General features: G+C 38.1%; 1 protein-coding gene across 1 annotated transcript in view; it reads right to left on the bottom strand.

Moving 5' to 3' along the window:
• Window positions 1–22,423, bottom strand: part of LOC137950105 (DNA mismatch repair protein MSH7) — a 51,050-nt gene that overhangs the window by 1,862 nt on the left and 26,765 nt on the right. The window contains exons 13-16 of the mRNA XM_068796487.1: window positions 15,788–15,982; window positions 14,348–14,764; window positions 14,118–14,214; window positions 10,026–10,153 (exon numbers count right to left, since the gene is read on the bottom strand). Of these exons, the coding sequence (XP_068652588.1) occupies window positions 10,026–10,153; window positions 14,118–14,214; window positions 14,348–14,764; window positions 15,788–15,982 (837 nt within the window). The remainder of the gene's footprint in view (window positions 1–10,025; window positions 10,154–14,117; window positions 14,215–14,347; window positions 14,765–15,787; window positions 15,983–22,423) is intronic.

The raw sequence follows: 22,423 nt of genomic DNA, 5'->3' as shown, positions 1-22,423 counted from the left end.
CCCCCTAGCGATTGCAGTAAGTTAAACTTCAACAGTAGTGCTCTGGGATGCCCTGAACCGGCCGGTGCAGGGGGGGGGGGGGGGGAGAGGGGGGGGCTAATTCAGAATTCATGAAGGAGAGATTGTTCTTCTTTCTTATACTGGGCCAGTAGGTATTAAGGATTCCAACACTGCAGAGGTGAGTACTCTTCATTTCGGTTTAAAGATATTCAAAGACCGTCTTCAAGGGAAGCTACTTGTACTTGGAATCGCATTCCTAGGTCAGCCAATTCTTTGGCCGATAGGCTAGCTGAATTTGGAACATCCCAAAAATTTCTCATTGTTTAGGACGGTTCCCCCTCCTTGTAATCTTGCTCATTTGAGCCTTTTAATATAACTCAGCACTATTTCAAAAAAAAAAAAAAAATAGTCTTCATTATACCCTAAGCTAAGGGTTAACCCCTATTCTAATTTTGACATTCCATCACTCTTCCGTTGTGAACTCCATTTCAGTCGAGCTTCCTTGCTTTCACTACATCCTCAAGAAGATAAGATTTTCTACCCCTACCCTTATTCAGCAGTGTGGTGTTTACATTCCCACTAAAGGGTTGACATTGGTTACAGACAGGACAGCAAAGCAGCTCCTTTTGTGCACTTCTTATATTATATTATTGTTGGTTACTCTTGTTTGCCTGTCTACTATTGATCAAATTTTTATTAATGATACAAGGATCATATGAAGTTTTGAAGTGCCATCTGAGGTTTTACTGCCTACGTCACCTAGTTTGGGACACAAGTTTGCCTGTGCAAACTTCACAAGGTTTCTTAGTTAATGTGATTTCATTCTCTATTTCTGAAATTGTACTTACACAAGTTATTGAGTATCAAAAAGGGTTTTTTTCAGACCCTAATTCTGTGTTTCGAAGTGTGGGGCCCACAAGTATCTGCACATACCTTTTTGTGATTGTGAAAGTTGTTTATCACAAGGTGTTAGTGAAATGCTTTTGACTTCGTATTATTGTTGTTATTGTGGTTGTAAAGAGAAATTATTATGGCAGATTCTGAAGGGGTTATTACTCCTAAGAATATTGATTCTACAGCAAATAAGGATTATGTTACTATGTTAAACTTAATGGGCCTAACTATATGAATTTGTCTCGAGCAATCAAGAAATTTCTTATTGCAAAAAGAGAACCCAAGTATATAAGGGAGGATCCTCCTGATCACATTCCAAACATTTAAAAAGAGAGGATAATCAAATTCAAACCTAGATGTTAAATTCTAAGCAGCCTCTTGTTAGTAATCAAGTTATCAGTAGTGACACTACAAAAGATAAGTGGAAAACTCCTTAGTCTATGTTTTATCAGGAAAACAACTTGTCTCTATGAATTATATGTAAAGTTTTTCAATATGAGTAGGGTAACAAGACAGCTACATAATATTTTACTGGGGTATGTGGGGTACAGCAAGAGATAGCAGTGATCCTGTGAAATTACAAGAGGATAAAGGTTAAATCCAAGTTGCCAGGTTTTTTTTATAGCTTAGGACCTAAACATGAAGCGTTATGAACACAAATGTTAGCAGATGATATTGTCCCTACTTTAGAAACAGCTTAAAACAGAGTAATTAAAGTTGAAAGTGCAGTTGTGTCTAGAACTAGTAGAGATATTAAAGCCTTAGATGCTGCAGCCCTTAACCTGTCTTCTACTCCCACTTGATCCAAGACAGCTAGGGGAAGAGGGGGAAGCAGAGGACTGGGATGTGATGGTGGAGGAAGAGGCCATAGACAATGCAATAGAAAATGTGTTCATTGTAGACAATCCAACAATGATTCTAATAAATACTAAGATAATTTTGGAAAAGCAGTGTCACCAACGAATCCGTATCTGAAGGCGCTGGCAGTTCACAAGAAATTACCAATAATTCTGAAGATGAAATCCAATAACTCCTCTATCAATTGAACCAACTCACTGCTACTGCGACGTTTGCTCCTATAATGGCAACCACATCATCCACAGCCAATGCTAGCTACACCAAATATGTTTGTACTACATGTGTCACCTCAGTCATCCTGGGTTACAAATTCTGGGGCATCAGCCCATATGTCATGCATGTCCTCTTCATTCAAAAATTTATCTCCTCGTATAAGCTGGGGCAGTTAGCAGATGGATCTTCTTCATTAGTCATGGGTGAAGGAATAGTTCATCCCACACACAGTTTACAATTATCTTTTGTGTTATATGTTCCTACATTCCCAGTCCATTTATTGTCCTTGAGTCAACTTACCAAATCATTAAATTGTTCTGTTGCATTTTTCCCCCTTATTGTGTATTGAAGGATTTGCAGAAGAGTAGGATGATTGGTTTTGGACATGAAAAGGGAGGCCTCAATCATCTGAATATTGTTCAAAATAGTCCACAGACTGTACTTGGAGTTGCTGCTGTGACACCTTATTTGTGGCATTTACGGTATGGACATCCATCTCCACTAAAGTAATGTCAGTTTCTACCTACTCTACCTTCAAATTTGTCTTATCAATGTCAATCGTATCAACTTGGGAAGCACCACCAAAGTTTGTTTCCTTTGAGCAGCAATCATAGTAAAGTTCCTTTTGAGTTAGTACAGTCAGATGTTTGAGGTCCTTGTAGGACTTCCAATTTGTTTGGTTGTCAGTATTTTGTAACTTCCATAGATGATTGTAGTAGAGTTACCTAGGTATATGTCCTTCGGGAGATATCAGAAGTCTGTAATGTATTTGTTAAGTTTTTTAATAAAATAAAAACTCAATTTGGTGCTTCAATTCATACAATTCATTCAAATAACGGACTTCAGTTTATCAATCCCAAATTTGATTTTTTTTTTGTTTGCTTCTCATGATTATTCATTAGTTATCATGTGTGTACAATTCACAACAAAATGGAGTTGTAAAAAGAAAAAACCATCATTTGTTGGAAGTGGTTCACTCTCTTTTATTTCAAATGAAGCTGGGGCACTCAGCAGATGGATCTTCTTCATCTGTCATGGGTGAAGGAATAGTTCATCCCACACATAGTTTACAATTATCTTTTGTGTTATATGTTCCTACATTCCCAGTCAATTTATTGTCCTTGAATCAACTTACCAAATCATTAGATTGTTCCTTTACATTTTTCCCCCTTAATGTGTATTGCAGGATTTGCAGAAGAGTGGGATGATTGGTTCTAAACATGAAAAGGGAGGCCTCAACCATCTGAATATTGTTCAAAATAGTCCACAGACTGTACTTGGAGTTGCTGCTGTGACACCTTATTTGTGGCATTTACGGTATGGACATCCATCTCCACTAAAGTAATGTCAGTTTCTACCTACTCTACCTTCAAATTTGTCTTATCAATGTCAATCGTGTCAACTTGGGAAGCACCACCAAAGTTTGTTTCCTTTGAGCAGCAATCATAGTAAAGTTCCTTTTGAGTTAGTACAGTCAGATGTTTGAGGTCCTTGTAGGACTTCCAATTTGTTTGGTTGTCAGTATTTTTTAACTTCCATAGATGATTGTAGTAGAGTTACCTAGGTATATGTCCTTCGGGAGATATCAGAAGTCTGTAATGTATTTGTTAAGTTTTTTAATAAAATAAAAACTCAATTTGGTGCTTCAATTCATACATTTCATTCAAATAACGGACTTCAGTTTATCAATCCCAAATTTGATTTTTTTTTGTTTGTTTCCCATGATTATTCATCAGTTATCATGCGTGTACAATCCACAACAAAATGGAGTTGTAAAAAGAAAAAACCATCATTTGTTGGAAGCGGTTCACTCTCTTTTATTTCAAATGAATGTCCCAGAAGGAGATGCAATTCTAACATCTCATTACCTAATCAATAGGATGTTATCTTCAGTTTTGGGAAGATAATACTGAATTTTATTATGAGATCTCAAACGTGCTAATTACAAGAGGGGAAGCCTTCCCAAACAATGAGAGATTGCTGGGAGGTTCCGAATTAGCCAATTTATCAGCCAAAAAATTGGCTGATCTAGGAACGAGGTTGCAATTACAATGAATGGATGACACAATGTCAGCAATACAATCAGTGATTGGCCAGTGGCGCGAAGGAGGGTAGCTATCTTTTGAACCCCAGCTGATGACAGTCTTTGAGTCGCCTTTGATAATCAGCTTGCCATGAAGCCGCTCTTTAAATATTTTGAGGCCGAATAGATGAGCACTCACTTCAACAGTATTTGAATCAGCAATACCCACCGGCCCTACATAGGATAGAATAGGGTCTCCATTGCTGTCTCTTAAAACACCACCAGCTCCAGCCGGCTCAGGACAGCCTAAAGCACTGCCATCAAATTTGAGTTTGGTGCAGTCATAAGGGGGAGGATCCCAGGTGGCCATAACCAGTTTCCGACAGGGGCCCGCCATGTGTGCAATCAAGCCCCAATTTTCTCGAAGGGAGACGCCCGACAGAGAAACAAACTCCTTCCTAGAATGTAGCCAACTTGAGATAAAGCCCACTGCCTGAGAAGCTATATTATCCGGGTTGCTAGCCTTGGAGTTGAACCTCCGATTGTTTCACTCGAGCCATATACACCATGGGACATGCGCAAGGCATGCCAAGAGAATTATCTTGCCCAACTTAGGAAGGCATATCCCCATAACCATCTCAACGGTTCCAAAAGAGTCCTAATGCAGCCCATTGGGAGACCAATCTTCTGAAATATCTTCATTCAGACTTGCCAAGAAAAGTCACAATGTTATAGAACATGTTAGACTGTCTCATCGCACACACCACAAAGGGAACAAGTGCGATCGGGGGCTGTGTAACCTCTTTTATGGAGGTTGTCAGAGGTGAGGATTTGTTCCCTGATGGCCGTCCACACGAAGAATTTGATTTTACTAGGCGCTGAGAGCTTCCATGCCACGTTTGCCTTGTGCTCATGCATGCTGTAATCTTGTTTTCTAATGTGAGAGTAAACGGATGCAACTGTGAATCGGCCATTAATGTTGGGCTGCCATATTAGTTTATCAACTGCATGTTCACGAATAGTAGTGTTGGTATTAGGTTCATTTTATTTTATTCATTCAATTGGTCTTCAAATTGATAAATTATCCCCTCAAGCTATATAGTGTATTTTTCTAGATTATCCTCATACTTAGAAGGGCAATAATATTATAACCATGTGAACAAGAGAACGTATATTCAGCATATGTAACATTTTTTGCGTTTACATCATTCTTTGGTGTTGCATCTGAGTCATTATCTACTCCTATACTAGTTGATGAGTCTCTTTTTTCTCTTCTAATTATCCACCGTCTACCTCTATTCAACAAAAACCTATGTAGGTCTATCAACATAGAAAGTTGCACAAACAACAATCCAAGCATGAAGTACAACCTCAAGTATGTGATATGGCTTCTTTGACATGGTTTGATCATCTTCCTCCATGCCTATAGATTCTATCTTTGATGATTTGCATCTTCCTATCACCATAAGAAAAGGTAATAGATATCCAAGTATGTTTATTTCCATGGTTTATCTCCTTCATTCAGTCTTTCGCTACTTTATTGTCCAATATTCTTATTCCTACCAAAGTCCTAGATGCCTTATGTTGGCCTCAGTAGAAGAAAGTTATGAATGATGAAATGACTGCATTATGGAGTAGGAAGACTTAGACCTTGGTGGATCCCACTAGTGACGCTACAATGGTTAGTTGTCATCAAGCGTTTACCATCAAATATAATTGTTGAAAGTAGTAGAAAGGGCAGTTTGGACTTTTTACATAGTATTTATATCTCTGTGAGAACACTATCTTGTCTAGCATGTCCAAATGTCTCTTTGGTCCCAATTTTACGTTGTTTAAAGTAGGTGGGTAGTTATAAGTATTTAAGTGTACGAGGGCTAATTGTGTCATTGTACCTCAAACTCACTTAAGTTAATAAGAAGCATAAGGGGTCAACATCAAAACCCCAATGAGAGCTTCTCTTTGGCTCTCTTCTAGCACCTTCTTTTTTTTTTCTTTCTCTTCTCTTAATACTTTATTCCTTGTTTCTTCACATGGACATTCCCAGCTATACTAATCACTTGGCAGACACCCAGGCCAAAGCGGGCATTTCACTCGAATGCCTTGTTGTGGAGGTAGGCCCCCAAACCTAGGTTTGTTTGTACGTTTTTTTTTTTTTTATCAATACACACATCTCTTCAAAAAAAGTAATTCTTCACAAGGTATCAAAGCAATAGAATCCTGATTTCAAGCCCGTGAAGCACTTCTCCATCCTTTTTTAAACACAACATCTTCTCAAAAAGGGGAATTTCAAATTTTGATATTAATGGGAGTCAAGGTTTTATTTTTTGAGTTCCTTTTCTACCATAAACCCTAAGGTTGATGGTTTCTACTACCTATTGAAGAGTTCTATGTTTGATTAGAGCCCCAAGGGGGTATTTTGACTGGGATTCTCCCATCTACCATTTGTGTAGACTTATGGCATTGATGTTTTTGAGACTCTCACTTGTAGCCAGGTTACTTTTGTTTATGTTCTTATGTCTATTGTAGTTAACCAGGGTTAGCAGTTCTTTCAATTAGACATTAAAAATACCTTTTTATATGGTGATTTAGAAGAAGAGGTCTATATGGAGCAACCTTCTGGGTATGTTGCTGAAGGGGAGACTAGAAAGGTATGCAAACTAAAGAAGGCAATATATGGACTAAAACAAAACCCAAGGGCATGGTTTGAGAAATTCAGGTAGGTAATCATGTCCTTCTGGTTCTCTCAGAGCCATTATGATCACTCTCACTTTGCATCCGGGATTTTAGTAACTACTGTTTATGTTGATAATATTGTTTTATTAGAAAGTGATACAAAATTCATTGAAGAAGTAAATGAGACTATGCAAAACATTTCCAAACCAAAGACATGGGTTCCTTAAAATACTTCCTTGGAATAGAAGTTACTAGAAGCAAGGCAGAGATGGTATCAACACAAAGGAAGTATATTACAGATATGTTGCAGGAGTGTATTTTTTAGGTGCAAAACCGATGGAGACACCCATAGAAGTTGGCAATGATCTTCATGATGAAAGTAACATTGAACTCAAGGACAAAATAGTGTATCACAGACTATTGGGAAAAGTGATATATGTCACAGTCACCCACCCTGATATATCCTTTTCTATGACTGTAGTAAGTCAATTTATGGAGTGCCTATGCAAGGTACATTTAGAGGTTCATAGAGAATATACCTGGAAAAGGTTGTTCTTTAAACGTCTAAACTTGACATATCCTTTTCAACTATGCAAGATACAAGAAACATATCCTTTTCAAATACAAATTAAGCTACTCTAAACTAGACAAAAATCCACTATTGGCTATTGTGCGTTTGTAAAAGGATAGTAAGTTGTGGAGGAAAGTCTTTTTTAGCTATCAAGGTTTTGTATCCTCTCTTCTTTAGTAATACATTTTTTCATTTTTCTCAAAAAAAAAAAAAAAAAACGGATAGTAAGTTGGAAGAGCAAGAAACAAAATATGGTGGCCCGTTCTAGTGCAAAGGCTAAGTATAGAGTTACGGCTCATACTGTGAGTAAGATCAGTTCTTCAAGAGTTAGACCTACAGGTTGTTGAATATAAGACCATGTATTGTGATAATCAAGCAACTATATTCATTGCAGGGAACCCAATGTTTCATGAGAGGATTAAACATATAAAAGTTGATTATCACTTTATTAGAGATGCAATAATGTGGAAAGAAGTTGTTACTCCCTATGTTCGGTCTAATGATCAAGTTGGTGATAAGTTTAATAAAGCATTGAATAAACGTGAATTTGTGGCATTTTATAACAAGTTGGGGCTTCTAGACATCTATGCTTCACCTTGAAGGGGAGTGCTAGAAAGTAGTATAAGAGGTAGTTAGGTCTTTTTACATGGTCTGTATCTCTCAGTGAGAGTATTATCGTATTCAGTATGTTCAAATGTCTCTATGGTCCAATTTATATGTTGTTTAGAGGTGTAGATGGGTAATTATTAGTTAAGTGTAAGAGGATTAATTGTGTCATTGCACCTCAAACTCACTTAAGTTAACAAAGAAGCATTAGGGGTCAATTTCAGAACCCCCATGAGAGCTTCTCTTTTGCTTTGTTCCAGCTACCTCTTCTTCCTTTTTGTTCCCTTTCTCTTCTCTTAATCCTCTATTTCTCATTTCATCACAATAATGTTGATAGGATAGTGGGAAAGGTGTAAAGCACGTTTGGTAGCTAAAAATGTTATACCCAAACATATGGTGTGGATGTATTTGATACTCTCCCCAATGGCTTACATGAATACTATCAGAATTTTAGTATCTATCAGTTACTAAGAACTGGCCTTTATTCAACTTGATATAAAAATATATTTCTCTATAGTGACTCGTAGGAAAAAGTTTATATGGAGCAACCTCCTAGATATGTTACTCAAGGGGAGAATGAAAAGGTTTGCAAGTTGCATAAATCCATATACGATTTAAAGCAAAGTCCAAGGGCCTAGATGAAAAATACAGGAAAGTTGTAATAGCCATTGGGTTTGTGCAGAGCTACTGTGATCATTTGTTGTTTATTTTTTTGCATTGAGCATCTAGCAATGTAGTTCTTGTGGTATACATTGATGACATTGTATTGTCTATAAGTGACACCAAGGAGTGATGAAGTGAAAGATTACCTAAGTAAACATGCCCAAACAAAGGATCTTGGGTCTCTAAAATATTTTATGAGGATTGAAGTTGCTATGGTAAACAAGGAGCAGTTCGTTCACAGAGGATATAGTAGTAGCACTTTGTTGAAAGACGAGACTTTGCATAGAAGGTTATTTGGGCAATCAATATATGCAATTGTCATGAGACTAGACATTGCTTTTCTTGTTAATATGATAAGTAAATCCATGGAATCTCCACAAAAATTCATCTTGAAGCTGCATAAAGAATTTTACAGTGTTTAAAGGGGACCCCAAGAAATTCTGTATACTCCACATGATCATCTCAGAGTTGAGGGATATTTAGGCGTAGATTATCTTGACTCTAAACTTAACAGGAAGTCCAACACTAGCTATTGTGTATTTGTTGGAGGGAATCTCGTTAGTTGGAAGAGAAAAAAGCAAAATGTTGTGGCATGTTTTAGTGTTGAGGCAGAATATAAATCAATGGTTCGTACTTTTTAGTGAGCCCATGTGGACACAGTCAGTGTTAAAAGAGTTAAAACTTGCTTCAAAGGACTCTATGGTACTTAAGTGGATAATCAAGCAACCATCTTTATTACAAGCAACCCAGTCTTCCACGAGAGAATCAAACATATTGAACTTGACCTACATTTTTTAAGAGATGCAATAAATGGTAAGGCAATTACCTCATATATCAGGACTACTGAGCAGATTGGTGATGTATTTACAAAACCACTTGGAAAGCAAGATTTTTAATAAATTTTGTACCAAGCTGGGATTACTGAATATACGTGCTCCAGCTTGAAGGAGCGTTAAAAGTCAGGGGTATTTTAATCATGTGGGTAGATCTGTAATTTGTTAGACAAAAGGGTCTAGATTAAAGTATCTAGAGGTGTGGTTATTGTGTAAGTTTTGTGGCTTTAGAAGGGTGTTTTGCATACTCATGTGTGTAATTAAGTTAGGGGGTTTTTAGCTTTTTTGTAAAAAAACTTAAATGCGAAATAAAACCTGATGGGGGGTTGACTTTTCCCCATTCAGCAGGCTGAACGAGTCCTATCCTTCCTCTTTTCTTCTCTTTTCTCTTCAATTTCTCTTCTATTTTTCTATCTTACATAACTCTATTAATCGTTTTCAGATTTCATCGCTGCATAGTCAATATATAGCAGATCAGTTAGGTCAGGCCATGGTATCTCTATTGGGTAAGGTTGTAGGAGATCAGCTTCCTACGATGTCATGTGATGTATTTCATTTGGCTATTTCTTTTTCTTTTTTGTAGCTAGCTTTGCTAGCTTCTCTAGTATATTCTTTTCTCTCTTTGATGAATTTCTCACTGTTTTCCAAAAAAATACTATCATGATAAAAAGAAGTTCACAAACACACTCACGGCATAAGCAATGGCATATCCATCAAATGTGCTTGTTCCTCGACCAAGTTCATCAAGCACTACCAGAGAATTCTTCGTAGCTCTCTGAAGAATCGATGCAGTCTCCATGCACTCTATAAAAAATGTACCTACAGATCAATTATTAGTCTAATTCATCAACAGGACTAACAGACATCAAGAAATGCAATCAAACACTTCTGTTCACTGAGCCACAAAAAAAATAAAAATAAAAAGTCAGGCTTCCAAGCATTTAGGATATCATCTTTGGAAGAAATTACTATTTCTGTACATATATATATAGTGAGACCCTATTTACAGTAATTAAACTCCGACTACGTTTTTTTGAAAGAAGGGTGTGAATATATATTGCAAAAAGAAGAAAATACATTACCTAGCTAAGGTGGCCTTCCTCCACAACAAGCTATTGGAGGGAAACGCCCTGTTTAGCTTGTTTATCTACTAAATGATTAACAGATCTAAGAATATAATTCCACTTACAATGCATTTGGGAAATTAAAGTACATATATCCTCATATAACTCCCAATGTCGCCAAGGAGGTTTTGAAGGCTTCGTACACCAATTGATAACAACATTTGAATCGCCTTCAACGTAGAGAAGGCCCTCCATCTTTTGCTTGAAGAGTTTTAACCCAACATACAGCCCATGTAACTCAGCACTGGTTGAATTTGATATTCCAATCGGTCCAGCATATGACAAAAGAATATTCCCACTACTTCGCATTAGAAAAACTATAAATCTCAAATCAAGTATTATGTTTACACCTAACTAGATATAAGAGAACCACAAAATAAAAACTATCTCCAAAGCAAAAGGCAACCACATGTTGTGAATTATTGGATATATTTTTAACTTGAGCCAATAATGATGGGGTCGGGATTGAATAGTTCTCCAGGAATAGTACTTTATGATCTGGGCCTTCAGCACGAACAGTACTAGGCCATGGGCTGAATATTAGACTCTAGAGTTGGATAGTATCAAACCTTGAGCTTGAATAGTAATAGACTCTGGGATGGAATAGTGCCAGACCCTGAGCTTCAATAGTACTTCAATAGTGCCGGCTGGAGCTGGTGATGTTTTCAGAGACAGCAATGGTGCTTTAATAGTCCTCCCCCTTACGACTACATCAAACTCAATTTTGATGGCAATGCTTTAGGTTGTCCTGGGCCGGCTAGAGCTGGTGGTGTTTTCAGAGACAACAGTGGAGACCCTATTCTATCCTATGTTGGGCCGGTGGGTATTGCTGATTCAAATACTACTAAAGTGAGTGTTCTTCTATTCAGCCTCCAAATCTTTAAAGAACAGCTTCATGGCAAGCAGTTTATCGAAGGAGACTCAAAGACTGTCATCAGCTGGTGTTCAAAAGATAGCTCCCCCCCCCCTGGCGCCACTGGCCAATCATTGATTGTATTGCTGATATTGTGTCATCCATTCATTGTAATTGGAACCTTGTTCCTATATCAGCCAATTCTTTGGCTGATAAATTGGCAAAATTCGGAACCTCCAAGCAATCTCTCATTGTTTGGGAAGGCTTCCCCTCTTGTAATCTGCTCGTTTGAGCTCTCTTAATAAAATTCAGCATCATTTCAAAAAAAAAAAAAAATAGTACTTCAATAGTGTTGGATCTTCAATTTGTATCATACTCTTTCTTGGGTCTGGAGAAATAATCAGATTCAAGTTCCGCAAATGTCTGTAGTAATTCTTCAATATCCAGCTAATCTTTTTTTTCTATTTCTTCTCTAAATTTGCCAAGTTTCATCATCATGTATAGATTATGACCTCTCTACTATGATAAGTCAGCTAAATCTCCAAATTGCTTCCTCTATTCATTTTTTTTTAATAGAATACCGTTTTTTAATCTTGTCTAAGATGGAATTGAGGTCAACCTGGTTCAATTAGCACATGAAGCTAAGAAAATCCTTGTAGATTTTTGGACACCTACTTGTCATACAAGGGAGTTTGAACCGTTGGTTCTGGTAAGTGGAGGACCATGTTTCCATCTTTAGATACACATGCAGGTCGATGGAAATTGATGAGGACATAGTTCTCAATCATTTTCCTAATCAACTCGTTCCATTTTTCAAGGGAGCAGAAATATTTCAATATTTTAGCTAGGTTGTGATCTATCAATTCGGTCATGCCATGTGAACGACAGATCCATTTGTGCAGGTACCAATAACAGTCACAGGTATGGAATATGAAGGCAATTGTGTATCTCTCAAAAAGGTACCATAGATGGCAAAGTACATCCTTAGGAATACTGGAGAAAAAAGCTAACAAAAGCTAAGCGATAATATAGGAGTGGATTTCAGAAGCCTATGGCTTTGCTATAGTTAAGGGCAATCTCCAAGAACTTCCAAATATTACTTGGGGGTCGTTGTTCAAGGAGATAAGTCAGAATGATAGTTTTGACTACAGGAGGCAGGTTTCCAGTTTGTGGAGAGGCAAAGATATTGGTTTTGTGTGGAGTCTATTTGTAAAGGTTTAGAGAGTGGTAGATGTTTCTTTACCTTTTGATTTCTTGGTGTCCATATTTTCAATCTGTTCCAGAATCTTCAGCCTTAGTCACATGCATTTGTTCGCAATATCAGCTCCTCATCTTGGCTCATGTCTTTTTTGGGGGGTTTTGTGACCTGGAAGGTGCTTCTGCAGACTCAAAGGTCACCAGTGATGTTTACCATCTAGGAAGATAATTGTGATGCATAAGTCCATGGCTTGTCCATTTGAGATCTGTCATAACCTGGAGGATATCAAAACCAAAACCAATGAGAGCATCATTACCAATATGGTCAGACCCATAAATTTGGCAGGTGATAGAGTATGTTGGGAATAGCTCAATTGTGATTGATTTGCTAATTAGTTTGATCATGAGCTTATCTTCTCCAACAACTTTGGAGACCCTATGGTTCCACATGCAATCACCTAGAAGACTTGGCTAGATGATAGTGGCAACTACTCTAGTTTCTAATAGGGCAACTACAGTAATCAATGTCGAGGGGGTTTTGGGGTATATCTTTATGGGAGGGAGGGGAAAGAGTTATCCCATCAGTGTGCAATGAAGATTTCTTATGACGATTCACTTGAATCTTCCTTGAGTTGGAATACCCGATCATAAACAAGGTGTTCCGACCTTTATAAGCAAGAGAAAAGGGACTCCACATCATCATCAGGTTCCATGTAAGCAAAGATCCGGTGTAGGAGCTTTTCCTTTTTTTTTCAATACTCCTTAGGAAAATTCCCTTTATTTGTTGCAGATCACTTGTTGGTAGTCTTACCTTTCCTAGATTTTTTCTTGAGAAATTTCACTTCTTTTTTTCTGAATCTTTTCTTTGAAATTTTCTCATACTTCTTGTGAGATTTTTTCTTCCCGGGCTTTCCTTCACACAAACAACTCTTTTTCTTGCATTTGATTTGCAGGTCATCCCTATCACAAGATTTTCCTAGCTTTTTGAGGGACTGTCAAGTTTGAATCTATGGTATCGAACATAGTAACCAAACTTACCTAATGGTTCTCCTAGGAAGCTAACCTCAAGATCTCTACTTTCATCCCTTTCCTTTTGAAGGTCATTCAACGGCTTCTTCTTGCCTTTGCTTTTCCATCTTATTGGTACATCATTGCCATTGTCATTGTCGGTAGGGTTCTAACACCCTACACAAGTCCCATCACCTATGGTCATTTGCTAGAGTAACTGGTAAGCCAATGTGTTGTCAGCTTTAGAAAAGGTTGCTAGAAAAGCCCCTGTCCGATCCATGATATACTGACTGTTGTTTCACTCAGCTTTGGCGCCATTCATTAGCAGACCTTGAGTTTTATGCACGTGATTTTTTTATAAATGTAAGTAAGATGAAATGTCCAGATGTCACCGTCCGATCCATGATATACTGACTGTTGTTTCACTCAGCTTTGGCGCCATTCACTAGCAGACCTTGAGTTTTATGCACGTGATTTTTTTATAAATGTAAGTAAGATGAAATGTCCAGATGGCATGAAATCAACGAGAATAAAATCACTGAACTAGTTGTGCAAAGCCCACAAGATTAAGGTAACTGTTAATCAGGAGTGCAGCACTCACTCTCTCCAGTCATGATTTTGTCAGTTGCACCAATACGAGTGAAAACAGTATCCACAGGTGTCAAAATACACATTTCTGAAGGTACATAGCATCCCAACTGCAATAGTTACAAAAAACAATGAAAAATAAACACCACACGATGTAACAAAAGTTAAGTAATCCCACCAGCATCCCCAGAGCAGTTCTCATCCATAGACAATTTTAAGGAACATCAAACTTCTAATACTAACCTGAGATAGTATAACAGCCAAGCATGAAGCACGCAAAAGTGTTGACTTCCCACCCATATTTGGACCTGTCAACAATAAAGCACGAGGGCTGTGCCCATTTGCATTTTCACCAAGATACAGATCATTTGGAACAAGTCCACCCCCACTATCAGCAACAGCATATGGGTGCCAAAGCCCTTTGGTTTTAAGGAAAGATCCTCCATGCTCATGGCAAGAAACTTCAGAATTTGAATCATGTGACAAAATAACAGGTCTACACATTGACCCCACTGAAGAATTTGCAGTAACAGCAAATGACCGTAGCACATCAATACGGCTAATCGCATAGATGATTTTAGACCATTGAGGAACTTTTCCAGCAAACAACTCAACAAGAATGGCTAATGTCACAGCATCTGATTCTTTCACAACATAGTCCTATTAGAACGGAAAAGATCAGTACTCTACATCTAACATGGTATTTGGCAATTGAACTTGAATGAAAAACTAAAGAAAGAAAAAACAAGTTAAGAGAACATGTTCCTTCTCTTAGGGAGAAGACACCAAAGTTTAAGCACACAATGAAATATCAAAGATTGATATTGTTCAAGCAGACTATTGTATTTTCAGCTTATCTAATGCTTCTTTCCCCTTCAATTTTTTCTAATTCTGTGATGAAACTTTCAACAACAACTTGTTGGCAGTATTTTTTCGTTAGGAGAAATTGATTTTTTGTAGCATAATATGTATGATGTTTTTACTTGGGACTCGCCTCCCTAAAATTGGCAAGATTCTGCTCTCTGCCTGCCTTGCTCACATCCCCTAGTGTCTCTAGCTTGAGAGAAATAATCAGAGATTCAACTCCAAATTCAGCAATCTGGATAGTACAGTCTCTTGCAATAATATCAAAGCTTATAATATTATCCTTCAATTACCTAACCCATGATAAACTCTAGTTTCTAGGTTTAAAAAAGGAGAAAGAAAAATATAAAACATCTTTAATGTCTAAAGAAGGCTTCATTGATGAGTCCAGTTACAGGTCTATACATCCCACAAATACATAAAAAACCCAAATTCTCCTAAAATGATACTTCTAGCGGCTTGGAGATATTATTGTTAAAAAACAGTGCAACTATGAGGCTTGATGGCATTTCCTCTGCTTCCTTGTATACTTTGCTATCATTAATAAACACCTCATAATTTCCAAAATAAAATAGAAAAATCTACACCTTGCCCCAAAATAAAAAACAAAATCATTACAGGTCATAGATCTCTACACCCTTTTTGGAGGGTATAGGATTTAAAGTCACCTTATACACCACAAACTTGGTGCACTCAGCAATCAAAAGTCAATGAAAGAAAAAATAGTTAAACAAAGACAGAATTACCAATAAGCAATTTAGACAAACACCAAGTGATTATGCAGTTGTTATCTAAACATACATTACATTAGTAGCAAACCTTGTGTGGGGCAAAGTCACTATCCACTGCTACTTCCAGTTGAGTAAGAACTTCATCGAGCCCATTGCTACCAGTCAGCAAAGGAAGGTTTAGTACTTCAGACAATGATGAAATCTGAAGGGCTTCTTTTTGCATAATGTTTAACAAGTCCATACCAATCCGTAGTCCTTTAACAAGAGAGACAAATGCTTTGACCTGTAAAAGCAAAAAAAAAAATAGCATTTTTTTTCAGGAAAAATTGAACTGAGAAACCTTATCATGTGTCTTTGCTGGGTAATTTATCTCTTCCATCCACACTTCACATACTTTGAGATATGGAACTAGAACATGAAGTTTCACTCTGTCAATCAGAGATATTATGAAAAAAGAACCATTCCAAATTGCTCATGCACTATGTTAGGTTTTGAGACACCACTTGCAATAATGCCAGTTTGGATTTATATATCAGGTCAATTTACGCACAGCTTCATAAAAGCTACAGTGAAAGCAGATGAATAACCAAAACTTATTTATGAAGGATTGAAGAATTTTGCAATACACTCTTGAAAAGTATCAAAATCTTATTTCTCAAAACAAAAACAAAAAAACAAAACTTAACATTATAAGACCAAATGGACTACAAGATCAAAGTTTGCCATCATTGATACTGTTAAAAAATCTGATGAAGGGTAGTTTTGTCTTTTTATATCAATTGTTGTTTCTAGAGCTACATTGCCTTGTTCTGCATGTTTAGATATATCCCTAAACTTATTTTCATGTAATTTGAGTATGTATATTGGGAGATATTAGGATTTAAGTGATTTTAAGTATATATAGCATTTTTGTCAGAATAATGATTATTTCTACGACAATGAACAAACTTCCTTTCTAACTTACCATCACTACATCCTCTACCTCTGCCTGGGCCTTCTCTACTTCAGCCTCTACCTCTACCTATAGAGGAATCTGTTGGAGCTGATGCAGTGTTGGAAGTATTAAGAATAGTGGCTTCCATTATCTTACCTCCTTTACTATTCCAGGTACAATATTCTTCTCAACCCTCATAATTCGATTAAAAGTCATAGAGAGAGTAGGGATTTCATCTAAAGCTAACACCTAGGCTTTAATAACATCAAATTCAGCGCCTAAACCATCCAAAAATTTTGCAACAAGCAGTTGATTTCGATGTTTCTCAACTCATTATCATCCATAGTAAATGGATGATATACATTGATCCCCAGCCATATACCAAGGAATGCACTATAATATTTTATAATAGTCCGATTTCCTCCAAGCTACTACTGGAAATGAGTTCCGTTATCATCTAGTCAGTTGGGATGATGTTTGTATGCCGAAGTCTTTGGGCGGTCTTGGGATCAGACGCAGCAAGGAGATGGTTCATGCTTTGTTACTCGAGTGGTTCTAGAAACTCAACTCTCCCTTGGGGGCATTTTGGAAACCAATGGTAGCCTTCAAGCTACGGCGTCTTGGAGATAGATGGATTACTAATGTCAACAGTCGTCACCTCTCCCTTATTTGGAAGGCCATGTTCCATCTGCTTTCCACATTCCGCACTGCTATTCGGTTTTTTGTTTGGAGATGGCTCCAGCCTACGTTTTTGGACAGATTGGTGGTCAGGCGACAGCCCTCTTACCTCATCCTACCCACCACTTCTCCAGCTCACCACTTGTCATGACCAATCTGTCTCTAATGCTTGGGGAAATGGCTCTTACGATCTTTGTCTGAGACGCAGCCTTACTAATGAGGAGGTTATATCTGTTTGTGGCCTGATTGATGGTCTTGGTAGTGTTATGGTCCATCCCCAAACAGCTAACCAGTTGATCTGGCTTCCTGTCAACAACAGGCGTTTCTCGGTCTCCTCGGCCTACCACCATCTTATGGGTTGGACCCAACCTCCTGTCCCTCACTCGGCCACCATAGCTTGGCGCTTCTTGGCTCCTCCCAAGGTGAATTTTTCCTCTGGAGTGCCTGTCACAATAGGATCCTCACTGGTAACAACCTTATTAAGCGTGGCAACACTGCACCTGATCTTCTCTGCCCCTTCTGTGGGATAGAAGTCGAGACTATTAGCCACCTTCTCCTTCATTGTGCTTTCGCATGGCAGATCTGGAATTCTATGATTGACAACATGGGCCTTAATTTCTGCATCACCCCGACCTAAGCACAATGTGTCGCTAATCCTCAGGGGTTTGCCTCCCTAGCCTCAGCAAACTCATGTTAGTTGCATGCATTGCTTACTTCCCTTGGTGCCGCTAGAAGTAGAGAAACTCCAGACAGTTTGACTATTCTTATCGCTTTGCCGCTGAGGTGATTTGCATTGCTAAGGACCTCAACTCTACCTGGATCCACACTCGAAAAGAATTCACTTGCCTCTCTTGTGCCCCTACCCGCACCAACTAGAAGATTATTTCTCAGATGTCCGTTCCTTCTGCACCCCAGGGTTGTTGTTTGGGCACCTCCTCCCACCGGTTATTATAAGTTTAACTATGATGGCAACGCCTTTGGGAACCTGGGTTTAGCTGGCTTTGGTGGGGTATTTTTGACCCCGGAGGCTCAACTATTATTTCTTACTCTGGCCCTCTCCGCATTGCAGACTTGACTATTGTTGAGCTCTTTTGGCTCCTCCACAGCCTTCATATAATTCAGGATCACTTTAGAGGTTCACTTACTGTGGAAGGAAACTTCAAAGTCGTCATCAAATGGTGCTTCACTGCCTCCTTCCCCCCGTGGCATCACCGGCAGCTTTTCCTTGATATTATGGATATTGTTTCCACTATTACTTTACTTGATCTCATGTACTTAGATTAGCCAATTCGGCTGCTGATTTGTGTGCTAAATTGGGTCCTTCCTTTCAATCTCTTGTTGTTAGGGGAGGTCTCACTTGATTTATTCTCTTGCTTTGCTTTGAAATAAAATCATCACTGTTTCAAAAAAAACAGTTCGATTTCCTCTTTTCAACCCAAAAAAATTTGTATACACCTCATAAACTCGAGAAAGATTACTCTCTTGTGCATAAAAAGATTCTAGAAACCGCTACACAGTTCATCACCTGATTTCTAAGAGTAGAATCAATACTATTGACAATCCAGGTCATAACCTGACTGTTCTCTGCCTCCCAATCATCATCTGGAGGCATTGGAGGATCATCTCAAGTAACTTCAAATTTTTTCTACCCTTAAGATACATTTTGACAGACTTAGCCCAATTATGATGATATTTTCCGAAGTAATCACGATAGTATCCTTTCTATTAGACCCAGGATTTACTCTAACCGGGGTATAAACTTCTCTTGTCTCAGCCATAATACTGATATTTGATCACAAAATAACCAATTGAAGCTTCCAATGTATTTCTAAATTTATCACCAAGGTGGGCCCCACTCACAGAATTAGGGTTAGGGCACAGAAACAGGATAGGCGCACTGCAACAATCTAATAACCAGCAATTCACAATTATTTCAACCAATATCGTGCAAAAATGGAAGCAATTAGGGCTGACATCATCAATTGTGTGATGATGCAGGCATCCAACACTGGGTTGGGTGAAGCAGATCTCAAAAAATCCATTTAGGGCAATCAAAGTATAGAGAATCCTTCAATGATTCATAAAGACCAGTAACCTTAAGGTTACGGTAGAGAAAAAAAAAAACTTAACTTTGATGAACCAACATAAAAAACGTGTAGATTTTCTTCAAATATGGCAAGAATCTGTAGTAGAATGCTCCTAGCAAAGATCTACTACTCAGACACCATGTAAAAATCAAGATTTGGGTGAAGGAAGTGGAGAAAATTGAGAGAAAAGGAGAAAGGAGAAGAAGAAATTTCTGAAGAGCCTAAAAGGCTTCGTTGGGAATTGTGCACGAATTCCCAAACTTCTTAAATAGGTTTTTGAGTTAAAATTACAATAATGCTCCTATACACTTTAATCTCCTTATATCTCCCTAACTACACATCCTATGTACATGAAAATTTAACCACTGATATAATTTAACATGCAAAACAAGATTACATAAAGAAAATTAACCACTAAAGTGGTAAAATGACCAAAATACCCATAGATGTATTTTCTATCAGTTTTCATATTTACATCTTTAACACTCCCCCTCAAACTAGAAGTTTTAACTTCAACACGTAAGAAAAAATTTCTAAAGAAAATTTTTTCGGCCTTCAATCTTCGATCTTCCTTCTTCAACACTTTGGGCTGCAAAATCTTTCAACAGCAAATTCTTCATCTTCCAATGTCCTTCTTACTTGGATGTCTTAAAAAACTTGACTCTGGTCACCAACTCTGACCAAAACTTCACCATCACTTGTCGAACTCTTCCTTGTAGGCTCCTCAAACACCTCCTTCTTATGTACTTATTATTTTTCTCCCCCTCAAGCTAAAGATCTACCACACCAATAAATTCAGTTTCCTTAGACCTTCCCCTTTTAAGCGAGGTTTTGGACCTAGGATTAGGACCCAACCCTGGTTCATCAAAACCCAGGTTGGGTCAATTGAGTTGGGTCGGCTCAACCTGAGTTCAAGGCCAGACTTAGGGCGGGTTGAAGGTGACTCAAAAAATAGAAGGGCCAAGTCTGATCATGACAGGATGAAAATCTGGATCAACCCGTTGAGTCAGAAAACCATGCTTTTTTTTTTTTTTTTGAAATGAAGCTGAATTTTATTATCAAAGCTCAAACGAGCAGATTACAAGAGGGGGAGCCTTCCCAAACAATGAGAGATAGCTAGGAGGTTCTAATTTTTGCCAATTTATCAGCCAAAGAATCGGCTGATCTAGGAACGAGGTTCCAATTACAATGAATGGATGACACAATGTCAGCAATACAATCAGTGATTGGCCTATGGCGCCAAGGAAGGGAGCTATCTTTTGAACACCCGTTGTGTCAAAAAACCATGCTTTTAACAACAAAACAATAAAAACTTGTCTTTTGCCTTATTAAACTCATATATGCTTTTTAAAAGATACCATGTTAGTAGACCCTACGAGGCAAGTTTGGGGCGAGTATAGTAGAACTTGTCCCCTCCCCATATAGGCATTAGGGCTTATCCCTCACCCCATCCTTGACTGCAAGAAGAGAGAGAAACCCCACCCCCTGAACAATTGGGGCGGGTCAAGTCAAATCAGGTTGGGTTCCCCATTTAACCCAACCCATGCCCACCCTTACCCAAGGTGACTTCAGCAGTCCAAAAACAATTTTTGCCATTCAAGGATGACTTTTTTTTTATATATTTGAGGCAACTTGTCTAACGAACAAGATGATTCAATCCTTCAATGGCACCCAAATTGTCACTTTTGCAAAGCTTCAAGAGAATCAAAGAATGAGAAAACCAACTTCATCAATCACTTGCCCAAATTCTACTACTTTTAGGAGGCAACCCCCAAAGGAGGCTAAACATGAAAAGTTATGGGGAAGACAACCCATGATGGAGCAGAAAAGTTCGAGTTTTTTGAAGTCAAATTTCAACTAGATAAGGAAGAATCAAACAACAAAGGGACTCAAGAGTAACTGCTCTGCACAACCAAGGCCCAAAGCCTACAGCAAAGAACAGCCTATGCTAGCAAGGCTTGTTCCCCCAAATTTCAAGAATAAAAGAGACCCCAATGATTCAGCCTATGAAATCAACTAATTTTCTAGTCCCACCAAACTCTAGTTGACCACAAGGTGTAAGTGGAATGTTTTGTAATCAGGTTGAATGCAAAGTTCCATGAACCCGACAACATTAAAAAAATGTTGTGGACCTCTTTTCACCAGGAAAAGGAAGCATTACCTTTGTCCTAACACACCAAAAAGGCCAGCGGCTAATGATGGTCTAGGGCGACTGAGTCATTCATTCCACAATTGGGTGCAAACATCTACAAAAGTACAAGACTTTAGATAAAAGATGACACAAGTAGCACTAGTCATAGCCATGCCACGAGAACAAGGTTCATCATAGAAGGGGTGGACTTTTAGACACTTGGGGTGATGGGGTCGTATTGATGTACCTAGGACATGTGGGATGTTTTAGATAAAGAGAGGGTATACACTTTTTATAATAAATAAGGTTGTGGAGAATTATTTTATCATCAATAAATAGGAAAATGAAAAAAGAGAGTAGGATCCATGAGGGCCTTGGCCCATGCCCACATCCTACTCTAATACCACTGTCGATTTTTTTCCCAAAATGACTAGCCACAGGAGGCCTATTGCCCAACCTTACAACCAATTAACTTTTCTTCCCATTGCTCAATGTAGGACATTTTCCTACTCAACAAACAAGTGGTCGCTCTTTCTTATTAGGAGGAAGAGATTTAACAGAGTTACTTTCTACTTTTTCAACTTTCTATTTAGATAAGGTAAGTTTCTAGTTTGAAAAGGAGATGAGGGAAGTTCCCTAATCACTCTAGGGAGTCTCCTCCATGGAGATTTCTCATCATATATTGCGGGTTGTTGTTGACATTTCAAGACTCGAATAGGTTCACATATGAGGTAGTGAAAATTCAATAGTTGATTCATTACTAAGACAAGGAGCTGATCTTCCTAAACTTATTCCATCTAATACTTTTTCTTTTGATGTTCATTAATCATATTGGATTTCTAGAAATTTTTGTGATTGTATGTTTTCCAACTATCTCTTTGTTTTTTTGAAATG

Source organism: Aristolochia californica, unplaced genomic scaffold, assembly GCF_029961685.1.
Source record: "Aristolochia californica isolate CCGP_79_NKW_82.1479 unplaced genomic scaffold, dmAriCali1.0.hap1 SCAF_14, whole genome shotgun sequence".
NCBI classification, from domain to species: Eukaryota; Viridiplantae; Streptophyta; class Magnoliopsida; order Piperales; family Aristolochiaceae; genus Aristolochia; species Aristolochia californica.
The sequence above is the reverse complement of the archived record's forward strand: the minus strand, read 5'-3'. Positions and strand labels throughout refer to the sequence as shown.